Source organism: Oncorhynchus keta, chromosome 17 (assembly GCF_023373465.1).
Source record: "Oncorhynchus keta strain PuntledgeMale-10-30-2019 chromosome 17, Oket_V2, whole genome shotgun sequence".
NCBI classification, from domain to species: domain Eukaryota; kingdom Metazoa; phylum Chordata; class Actinopteri; order Salmoniformes; family Salmonidae; genus Oncorhynchus; species Oncorhynchus keta.
This window is the reverse complement of record NC_068437.1, coordinates 15279668-15291453: the sequence shown is the minus strand read 5'-3', so window position 1 is coordinate 15291453 and position 11786 is coordinate 15279668. Positions and strand designations below refer to the sequence as shown.

At 45.3% G+C, this 11786-nt stretch overlaps 1 protein-coding gene across 1 annotated transcript; it reads right to left on the bottom strand.

The window, feature by feature from the left end:
- Positions 1–268: 268 nt before the first annotated feature.
- Positions 269–10638, bottom strand: LOC118396496 (formin-binding protein 4-like). Its single transcript, XM_052465210.1, has 18 exons — positions 10447–10638; positions 9809–9886; positions 8580–8701; positions 7958–8138; positions 7662–7812; positions 7417–7516; positions 6981–7307; positions 6091–6283; positions 5780–5889; positions 5552–5656; positions 5036–5169; positions 3889–4052; positions 3743–3746; positions 3281–3563; positions 2922–3048; positions 2294–2493; positions 1920–2077; positions 269–1434 (listed from the first exon to the last, which is right to left on the bottom strand). Exons 1-18 carry the CDS (start codon positions 10553–10555, stop codon positions 1341–1343), a joined length of 2640 nt encoding a protein of 879 aa, XP_052321170.1. The 5' UTR covers positions 10556–10638; the 3' UTR covers positions 269–1340.
- Between the last annotated feature and the right edge of the window lie 1148 nt (positions 10639–11786).

Genomic DNA, 11786 nt, shown 5'->3' with positions numbered 1-11786 from the left:
ATAAAATTACACAACTGAGTAGGACAAAGTAAAACACACTAAATCCACAATCGGGAAAAAAACTGGCAGTGAAAGCAAAGATCCAAGTCATCTAACCAAAGGTAGTAACTGCAGGCAAGAGCGAAATGGATTCAATAGGGTTGGTTGTTTGAAAAGTAGAAATGAAAGACTATTTTTAAATTAGTTTCCAAATAATTTGTTCTGCTTTTATATTAGTTTTGCTCCTTTTGTTTACAAATCTACAAACAATTCTCTCACTTCCATCACATCCATTCACATTTCCAACTTTATTTCTGATGTTTACAATTTATTTTGAATTCAATACTTAAGGCGTGAAATTGACCACATGTTTTCCCCAAACAATATACAATATTGTTGCATTCCCTCCCCACCACCATATCATAAACATCAAGGGCGTTTTTACCAAGACATATGCAAATGTACACAACTGAAAACTGCTCCCCAAAAAAACAGGACACTGTCCTTGCCACCAAACTATACTTGATTTTCAGCACAAATTGAAAATATATTTAAGCAAATAGTATGATATGATAAATCAATTGGCACATATTTTTATTATTGGCATGTCATCATGTATTTGTCAACTCTGGACAAAGGGGAAAAAAGACAAATAGTGGGCTGGGAAATGGGTTGTTTGGTAATTTCACCTACTGGCTTTACTTCAAATTTGTGCAAAGTCTGCTATGAACGGTACACGGTTTAAAGATCATATCTTTAGTCAGACGACAAGAAAAATCTGACAGGATATGTTGAGGGTATACCATGAGGGTATACCATGAATAAACTAAAAGTACTGTCAGTCACTATAGTTGAAGCATCCAGCAGTCTTCTGCCCTGCCTGGATACTTTAGAGTAACAGCAGAGGGCGATAAAGCAACATTAAAAACTGAATATGGACCAGAGTTATTAGGAAGGTGTCATTGATCATACTTTATGAAAATGGGCAAGGACATGGGGAAGGTCAAAACACAACTACATATAAAGAGTTGATCTCCACTATAAACAAAGGTTTAGAAACTCCAGCATTCCCAAACATTTCACAGAAAACAGCATTTATGCTTTAAAACATGTCAAGCAGAGAGGGAGGCTTGGTAGGGGGAGTCTCCAAGGTAACATGTAAAAACAATAGTGGGTATTACAGCAAAAAAAAAGGAACATTCAAACCCATCCAATGTATTCATCCATTTCAAACCGTTTCAAAATGACAGTGAAAGCGTAAAAAGTGCACAGTCCACTGATTCTTCTCAGTAAGGGTTTAGGGGAGGATGGCGTGTGCACACACACGCATATATGTGGAGGCAGAGAGAGGAGTGTGCGTGTTACGTGCTCTTCATCATCTTCCTCTTCTTCAACAGTCTCTCTCGCCAGTCATCAGGTAAAGCCTCAAAGTTTGCGTTCTTTCCAGCTTTTCCACTGCAACCCAAAAGATAGAGGTAGTAAGAAAGATTATTTCACAAAAAAAAACATTTTAACAACTTCTAATATACAAAAAGTGTTTAACATTCTCTACCGCACTGGCTATGAACAGCCAACTGACATTTACTCCTGAGATGCTGACCTGTTGCACCCTCTACATCCACTGTGTTTATTATTATACCCTGCTGGTCATCAATGAACTTTTGAACATCTTGGCCATGTACTGTAATCTCCACCCGGCACAGCCAGAAGAGGAATGGCCACTCCTCAGAGCCTGGTTCCTCTCGGTTACTTCCTTGAGAGTTTTCCCTAGCCACCGTGCTTCTAGATCTGCATTGCTTGCTGTTTGGGGTTTTAAGCTGGGTTTATGTATAACACTGACATCGGCTGATGTAAAAAGGGCTTTATTAGTAAGATTGATAGATATTTTTCTGACGAGGACAACTTGCTTGCAATCACAGTAGTTCAGGGGAACCACTTACGTGAGTAGCTGCTGCTGTTTCCACTCCTCGATGCCCCTCTTGTTGAGCTGGTCCCTGTCCTCGTCACTGGAACTAGACTTCTCCTCCTCGTCCAGTTCCTTCTGGATGCTCTGCCACTTCATCACCAGGGACGGCATCTTCGTCTTGCTCTTCTTCGACTGGACACAGCAACCAGGGATGTGGGGAAGGGGAATAAAGGAGACCATGGGGGGGGGATTGTCATTTAAGAGCGTCACTGTGGTTCGATACAACTAGGACAAAGCTATCAATTTAAATAATTATTACATTGAATTAGACTGTGCCAATCTTGTACCATCCTTTTTCCTTATCAATGCATAGAACAGATGCCATTGTATAAGTCAAAGACGCCCAACCTTATCCTTCTTCAGTTTCTTGGTCTTGTCCGTGGGCAATGTTTTAAGCCCTGTGGGGTCCAGGGTAGAGGGGGGCTGAGTGGGGGGTAGCGGGGGGCGAGTAGGGGGAGGTGGGATAGGTGGGGCCGCAGGTTCAGAAGGCAGTGGAGGTGCAGCTACCGCAGACACTCCCCAGTAGGCAGCTCCTGACATCACAGGGGCTGAGGACACAGAAAGGAACACACAAAAAACTTTATGGTTTGCAATTAAACAGCCAAACACCTATACAGAGATACACTAGGGCCATACAATGAAAAATCATTAAATCACAGTAATTCAGTACAGGTCTGTGAAAGTTATCATTTTTAAATTTATTTTACCTTTATTTAACCAGGCAAGTCAGTTAAGAACAGATTCTTATTTTCAATGACGGCCTGGGAACAGTGGGTTAACTGCCTGTTCAGGGGCAGAACGACAGATTTGTACCTTGTCAGCTCGGGGGTTTGAACTCGCAACCTTCCGGTTACTAGTCCAACGCTCTAACCACTAGGCTACGCTGCCGCCATTGAGAGTCCTACTACTTTAAAGAATCATGTTTTCATGAAAAAACCAGCAGGCACACCGACTCGATGATATCATAGCTTTTTACCTGCCGTGGAGGTGATCTGTGTATAGAGGATGGCACTGCTGCCGATTGTTACTGCCTTGGTCAGCTGACCTGCTCCTGAAGCTTTGCGTTTCTGACCCTTACCCAGGGAAGCTGTAGACTCCACAACCTGAGTGAAGACAAAAAGATAAGCTTATGCTAATGTCCAACAAAATGCTCGCTATGCACATCTCCCATCAACAACAAAAAAATGGTTTGCAATCACAGTAATTCAGTACAAGTCTATGAAAGTTATCATTGACAGTCATGTTAACATAAAAACCAGCAGGCCCACTGACTGGCACTTAACAACTGCTGGACTAGGCTGTCATCTAGAAAGTGTGATTTGTGAATAGACTAACCAGCCTACTGAGATGAGACTTGAGGTCGGGATGGGGGAGGGGAGGCTCTGTTCCTGGTGCTGGAGGCTCACAGTCATCATCCTCCATCTCTACCTCCTCTATCTCACCATCATCCTCCAGGGGAGGAGGAGGGGGCGGGGGAGGCGACTCCGGGGGTGGAGGGGGGGGCAGGGGGATGTCGGACGGGGGAGGGGGCTGGTCAGGGGGAAGTGGGGGCTGAGGCATAGACCAACAGGAGGGAAGGCTAGGCTGAGGGGGACGACGGGTGAGAAGACTGAAGCTCCTGCAATATGATAGAAAATGTATAAAAATGTACCCATTTTCTTTGTCAGAGGGGAGAAGTGAGTAAGGTTCACCAAATACTGACTTTTTAGTAACATATGACCGTGGCAGGTTCCATAGCGCAAGACCTGCTTGTTAGTTATACTAAGCCTAATGCTCTATGCGTCCCTCCTTCAGTACAGGTCTGCGAAAATTCCGAGTCATGCAACTACACAACTAGCGTGGTTTCAAGGCCAAGCGATACATCTGGACCTAAAGATGGAGGCTGTAGCTCAGGAGAAAATAAGGGGATTTTAAAAGAATGGTGAGGGGTCTTGAGAACAGACCTGCAACTGCGAGCCCACCAGCAGGTACGGGTGGGGGTTTGGGTTCCCCCTGTATGGACAACGTGGTTTCTGGTCCTTCCTCCTCCTCCTCCTCTTCCTCAGCTGGGAAGTCCCACTGGGAGGCATTGGTGCGGTCATTGGTATAGAAATACCTCCTGTGCTCTCTAGGAGGGAGAACAGAGATACAAGGCAGAGTCTCAACAGCTGGCCTTATAACTAGCTGAGTCGCAGTATACCCTGAGGGGGACGGGGACGGGGGACAATGCCCCATTGGGGGGGAATATTGGGCTGGACAGCCAGGTTAGCCATCCAGGAGAAGAGCCAGATTGGATCATGATGGGGGACATTGATGGTGAACCCACTAACTTTCTTAAAACCAAATTAACAAACCAAAACCTATCAGCTCGGGTCCTGCAAAGTTGATCGTCAAAGCAGTGTTCAGACGGTCAGAATAATGGTCCACATAATGGTTGTTATGACAACATACAGCCCCCCCAAACAGAGATAGATGCAAAAAAGAGTCATCAATTCAACAACTTTTTTTTTTTTTTTTACATCAGAACTATCTATACATTCAGTCAATCAAGGAATAAAAAGTAAAAACAGGAAACATATGAAATAGAGTTGGTCTGACCTGCTGGGTCCTCGTCAACGCTCCGTCTTCGCTTTAACTGATGTTTTTGACACTCCTCGTTTCCGGGGCTTCAATCTGTCACTCATTTCGCCCAGCAATGCATTCTGGGGGCTGTAGTCCTGTAAAGTGCACACAACCACCTTCCTAGCTACGTACCCCCATTCCACTGACTGGACCCCCCAAACAGTCTACAGAGGGCCCACCAAAGACAAGAGCCAGAGTCTGGGCTATGGGTGGACAGGACAGGGATCCCGTATCCGCATCTGGTGGTATAGTGTTAGGGGATCAAGCTGGCCTGTATGGCTGCTCCCATATCACCACTGAAAGTGCCAGCATTGCATCACAGAAACCTTGAGGGTCTGTCTCGGTTTCATTTTATCCACTGGGACTGGTTAAGATCTCCCTCATATCAGGTTAAATAGATGGCAACCCCAGCTCTGAGGGGGTCGTGGTCACACTGGGTTTGGGGAGGTGGGGGGTGTTTAAGAGATGTTAAAGGTAAGGAGGGCGTACCTGTCCCAGTGGCAGGACCAGCCTTTAGGGGCGGCGTTAAGTTCGTAATGTTTTATGTGCTCGGCGGCTTCCTGCAGCCTACGGCGGAGATAGATCCCGTTCAGAGCCCCTTCCCGCCAGTCAGCGATCCGCGTCTGAGAGGGAGAGAAGCATGGGGGGGAACAATGACGGTTAGGCATGTACATTTATTTTCTATAATGTTACAACATTAAACAAAAAAAAACAACGCCCATCAGAATGATCAATTGCCGTCATTCAGTACAGATTTATGTAAATAGGAGCCTTTTCTATTTACAGTATATTCTTGTTTTTTTATTACCATTTGTATTATTTTATTTGACTTAGTCCTGCATGTTGGTGCTCAAAGGTTGTACCCTGCTAATTGTGACTAGTAAACACAATCTGAAAGGTCTGTGAAAGTTCTCACCATTGAGAGTCATGCAGCTAGCTAACTAGTGTGGTTTCTTTCACTGTGACTGGAGGTAAGCTGTAATAAACAGGTCATGGTCATCCCACCTCAGTTTGTAACAGAAGCAGCTGGAAGTTAGAGATGGTTTTCTTGTTGATCCCTAAGAACGCCATCTTGCTGGTTAAGGTGTTGGCAAGTTCTCCGATCTGAAACTGATCATTCAAAAAACATTTTAAATGTTATCCACCAGTTATTTTATCAATCCGGATTTTTCCTGCTCAGGCTCTACTACTGAGAGTTAAATCGGTGTGGGAGTAGTTAAAAAGGTTCCATACCCTGAGCTCCGGAGTTTCCACCTCCTCTTTTGGTGGCACGTTGGTTAACGTTCTGTCCCCGGTCTCCTTCTCCTGCTCTTCTCCGACCTTCTCTGGGACTTTGGAATGTGCTGCAAGACACACAAGAGGACTAGTATTAAGATGACGCCTACACATTACATTTGTATGACAATTGGTCTATGCAGCATATCAGAAGACCTTGAGAAGTTACATTTTAGGATGAACCACATCAGAAAAATTGAATGATATAAACTGCCAAGAATTTGTGTATTCGGACCAGATCGCACCCTAACTGTTCTCCAGACACTCACTTGTGTCGGGGTCTTCCCGTGTATCTGAGCCCCTGCTGTTTGAGTCAGGGCTGGCTGCTCTAAGGAAGGCAGTCTTCCACTTGGCCTTCTTCAGGAGCAGGCTACAGGGCTCGGGGGCCTCCTGACTTGCCTCAGAACAGGGGCTGGAGCCCCCCGCACTGCCATCACCCTCCTCCAACGCCCGTAACTCAGCCTAGGGGGCAGAATAACAAAAAGAGGACAAATGTTCATGTTCGAGTCATTGTAAACGATAACTCCCAAAGGTACACTTAATTCTGCAAGTATTTAATTGTGTCAACATTCTGGTCTGACCTTTTCAAAATAATCACAACATACATAGTGCACAAAACATTTAGGACAAATTCATTATATTGAGTTGAACCCCCCCCTTTGCCCTCAGAACAGCCTCAATTCGTCAGGGCATGGACTCTACAAGGTGTCGAAAGCGTCCACAGAGATACTAGACATGTTGATTCCAATGCTTCCCACATTTGTGTCAAGTTGGCTGGATGTCCAACATACTTGATACACACGGGACACAGAGTGAAAAACCCAGCAGCGTTGCAGTTCTTGACTCAAACTGTTGCATCTGGCACCTACTACATACCCCGATCAAAGGCACTTAAAACTTGTCTTGCCCATTCACCCTCTAAATGGAACACGCACACAATCCATGTCTCAAGTTAAAATAATTTACCTGTCCCCTCCACCTACATTAAATTAAGTAGATTTAACAGGTGGCATCATAGTTTTAACTTGGATTCATCTGGTCAGTCTATGTCATGGAAAGAGCATAATGTTTTGTACACTCAGTGTATAAACTCACTTGAAAGAGATGTCAATGTCAACATCCCTGGTTTAATAAAGGATGAATAAAGACTTAAGCTGACCTTTTTCCTCTCCAGAGCCAGCTCCAGCTCCATGGTGTCCTCTTCCGTTTCCTCTTCCTCAGAGTTTTCCACAGACTGGTTCTTGCTGCGCTGGTCTCTCAGGGGGTGTGTGGGGGTGTCTGGCTCATTCAGGGGGGGAGGGGGGGACCCTGGCAAGCTATCCTCCAGACTGTTCTCCTTCTCCTCCAGCCCTCCTACAAGCCTTTTCCTCCACTTCTCTTCCGCTTCTTTCACCTCTGCGGGGATGAGGGGACCGAGGAGGGAGGCGGCCACACCATGACGATCCTCTTCTTCACTGGTCAGGGCAACCACGCTCTCCATCACCTCCTGTCAGAGGATAGACACAGAGTTATAGACACACACGAATGGATAGTTGAGTACTATGTTTGGATTAAAACTAAATCATTGAGCGCACAAAAATACTCAAATAACTCACCTTCTTTATTGTCTTAGGCGTCGGAGAACTGACGGCAGTGGAGTGTTGTTCATCATGGTAACCTGCACTCTGTGTAGTTCCGTTGCCATTGACTGTTGAGCTACAGGGGATGAAATAGAAAACAGGTGAAATCTTCAACTCCAAGTAGAAAATACACATTTCAGAGTCATGCTGTAAAATACAAAACCACTTGTGTATGACTAACATTTGTATATTATGGAGTACCATCCATTTTTACACTTCACCTGTCTGCGTACTGCTGCAGGCCTTGCACCTGGTGGGCCAGGTAGTAAGGCAGCTGCCAAGCCACCTCATTGGTTTGAGTGTTCCAGTAGTAGTAACAACCGGTGTTGTCATCCCACACCTCCTGCCAGTCACCCATCTTCAATCCTCCAACTGGTGGACAGGAAACACAAATAAGGAAGGAACTCCAGTCTTCAAAAACACACACTTAACATGTCACAATCCCAAACAATGGCTAGGCTAACTGCTACTTCTCAGGTAAGTTTATGCAATTTATGAAATACAAAAAAACAGTCACCTCCAGCTAGTGAAGTATGGGTATCATACTGGAAGTCTGCCCCAGTGCTCTCCGGCTCTGTCCCGGTCTCTAAGGCATGTTGCTGGGCTTTGGGTTCTGGACGTGGTGGGGTGGGGGCTGGGGCCGACAGATCCCCTGTGGGTTCCTCTGAGCCCGGCTGTGTGGTGATGGCATCAATTTCCTATTGGGGGGGTGATTAAATTAAGTTGTCGAAGGACACCACCTGTCTAAAGACATGAACAAAGCAGAGAAATACAGGCCTACACGAGACAATCGCAGGTATTTAGCATTCTAAGACAACTAGGAAGAGAGCCCTGATATCACCATAATTTTGTAGAAAAAGAAAGATGTATTTTCATTTCTTTTGTTATAAATTTGAATTTCCCAAGTACCGGTTATAAAATTTATAACATAAAACAATGGGTTGAAAGGCCTAAGGTATATTTTCTTCTGTGAGAAGCTATTTCAAGGCTGTGGTGTGCAGAGAAGGATTTACACTACCAACGTCAGTGACACAGCTTAATGGAAACAAACAGTTTATCACATCACTGACTGAGGTAGGAACACAGCTGACTGAGAAAAGACTATGAAACTAACAGAAAAACAGCATTTTTATACTGACGGCCATGAAGTTGGCGAGTATGTCTGCAGACTGGTTGTGTTGGGTCCTGATGGTGGAAAGCTGTGAGTCTGTATCCTCTTCTTCATCACTGTCCTCATAGGCCCCCAGGAGGGACAGACCCTCTGGGAAGAAACACAACAAACTGGTGAGGTAATGTACTGTTTGTAGGCAAACATGCTTGTGTGTGATTAGTAACCTGAGACCTGAAGACATCTTGTGTTACCCCCCCCCAGATAATGCATAGGCTCGAGCTCAGCTAGCCAAGTACACCTCAACTCCACGATACCATATCCGCAGAGTTGAGTGCAGATGAGATTTGAGTGAACCTCTGACTCACAGTGCAGTCAATAGTTCAAAAATGTTCATTCTTACAACCTTATCATGTACATATGTTTGTCCTCTGTTGCGTGTCTTTGTTTACTGAAATCCAGAACTTTTAATAAAATGGTAATAAAATAAAGCCACTGACTGTTTTGTCTGAGATTCAATCGGAACATGCATTCACGCTCAGTTGCCATTAGAGCAAGAGCGACAATGAAACAGTTGGTAGTTATATTTTATTAACGTTTTGTTAAAAAGAAAGTATTTCAGCTAACAAAGAATAACCACGCAACAGATGACAAACATAGGTACATGGTAAGGGTTTAAGAATATAAATTTTTGAAATTGACTGCACAGCGACTCGAGTCAGATGTTCACTCCAAAAACACTTGCGCTCAACTCCATGGACATGGTCTAGTGGAGTTGAGATAGCTACTTGGCTAGAGCTCAGCAGGGTGGCAGTCTTATGGCAGGGTGGCAGTCTTACGGCAGGGTGGCAGTCTTACGGCAGGGTGGCAGTCTTACGGCAGGGTGGCAGTCTTACGGCAGGGTGGCAGTCTTACGGCAGGGTGGCAGTCTTACGGCAGGGTGGCAGTCTTACGGCAGGGTGGCAGTCTTACGGCAGGGTGGCAGTCTTACGGCAGGGTGGCAGTCTTACGGCAGGGTGGCAGTCTTACGGCAGGGTGGCAGTCTTACGGCAGGGTGGCAGTCTTACGGCAGGGTGACAGTCTTACGGCAGGGTGACAGTCTTACGGCAGGGTGACAGTCTTACGGCAGGGTGACAGTCTTACGGCAGGGTGACAGTCTTACGGCAGGAGACCCAGGTTTGAACCCAGTCGTTCACGAGTTCACACAAGCTTGCAAACAAACAGGTGCATTAACTAAGTTACACACAAGTTATATCTTACCTGTGGCCTTAACTGCTGGGATCCTCATTTCGGTTGTTACTTCTCTCAGAAAACTGTATCCATCGCCGTTACCTTCGTCTGCAGAAAAAGGCATCAATGCAATTGTCAAAGTAGCGGAATTATGTAGTTATATATGTGGTCTAGATTGACCAGAGGCCTCAGTAGAGTCAGTCTATTAACTCGTAATCAACAGTAAGCTAACGTTACCATTGATATGCCTAGCTAGTTCACTGGTGTCGCGGCGTTTGTTCGCGAAATACACAGGCCGCGCGCCACTACAAATCGTTATTTCACCAATATGCTAACATGCTAGCTGGCTAGGCTAACTAGCTAACACTATTTAGAAACCGAAAAACACCAAAATAAATAAATAGCATTGGCATACTTTGTTTCGAAAAGAGCAACCAGTTATTTAAATATAGTAACCAAGTCAAGCAATGCATATTTTCCGGAATATCGGTAACTAACGTAGCCAGCTACATTTTGAACTAGCTAGGCTACGTCACCGGCGAGGCCAATTAGTTAACGTTAGGCTAGCTAGTTTCTCTTCAGTGTTGATCAGTGGAAAAATGGGCCCGATTTTGAACGAATCATCCACCAACCATAAACTAAAACAGAAAATATGATGGTGTTTTTACCTTCGGAACCTAAAGCATCTTCTCTTCCACCGCCTGTCCCGCTTCGAGGTGGGGAAAGTTGCAGTATTGTTCTGCGTCCTCCTGTTCCTGTGCGAGTTTTCTTTCCCATCTCGCTGGTCTTTGTAGCGCCAATGCACTATCCCATGGAGCCAAGGTGTTGCTGCTTGTACAGTTTTAAAAAAAAGAAGAAACTAGCTACATCCGGTGTAAAGGGAGGGGAGGATTTATAAAAAATCGTATATATGTTTTTGTATCTTGCATAATATCACAGTTGCAATGCTGTTTTATAAGCCAATTTGTGTATTTCTTACATTTCTATTGCATGTGTATATGGAACATCATGTTGAACGAGGGATCATCATAAGGAAGTCATGTAGGCATTGTCTCTAGTACACAGTAGTATGTTTGATCAATTGAATTTATAGGAAGAAAACTATAGAGGAACCAGGCTATGAGGGGTGGCCAGTCCTCTTCTGGCTGTGCCGGGTGGAGATTATAACAGAACATGGCCAAGAAGTTCAAATGTTCATAGATGACCAGCATGGTCAAGTAATAATAATCACAGTGGTTGTCGAGGGTGCAACCTCAGGAGTAAATGTCAGTTGGGTTTTCATAGCCGATCATTCAGAGTATCTCGACCGCTCCTGTTGTCTCTAGAGAGTTGAAAACAGCAAGTCTGGGACAGGTAGCACGTCTGGTGAACAGGTCAGGTTCCATTGCCGCAGGCAGAACAGTTGAAACTGGAGCAGCAGCACGGCCAGGTGGACTGGGGACAGCAAGGAGTCATCCGGCCAGGTCGTCCTGAGGCATGGTCCTAGGGCTCAGGTCCTCCGAGAGAGAGAAAGAAAGAAAGAAAGAAAGAAAGAAAGAAAGAAAGAAAGAAAGAAAGAAAGAAAGAAAGAGCATTAGAGAGAGAATACTTAAATTCACACAGGACACCGGATAAGACAGGAGAAATACTCCAGATATAACAGGTTGACCCCCGACATCATAAACTACTGCAGCATAAATACTGGAGGCTGAGACAGGACGGGTCAGGAGACACTGTGTTCCCGTCCGACGATACCCCCAGACAGGGCCAAACAGGCAGGATATAACACCATCCACTTTGCCAAAGCACAGCCCCCACACCACTAGAGGGATATCTTCAACCACCAACTTACCATCCTGAGACAAGGCTGAGTATAGACCATGAAGATCTCCGCCACGGCACAACCCAAGGGGGGGGGGGCGCCAACCTGGACAGGAAGATCACGTCAGTGACTCAACCCACTCAAGTCATGCACCCCTCCTAGGGAAGGCATGGAAGAGCACTAAGTAAGCCAGTGACTCAGCCCCTG

Excerpts from the sequence above, each read along its gene's own strand:
- LOC118396496 (XM_052465210.1), bottom strand. The coding sequence starts at position 10,555 with ATGGGAAAGAAAACTCGCACAGGAACAGGAGGACGCAGAACAATACTG. Across the intron at positions 7,517-7,661 it reads CTGCAGCAGTACGCAGACAG|CTCAACAGTCAATGGCAACG; the intron begins GTGAAGTGTAAA and ends CATCCCCTGTAG. Across the intron at positions 2,494-2,921 it reads ACAGATCACCTCCACGGCAG|CCCCTGTGATGTCAGGAGCT; the intron begins GTAAAAAGCTAT and ends CTGTGTCCTCAG.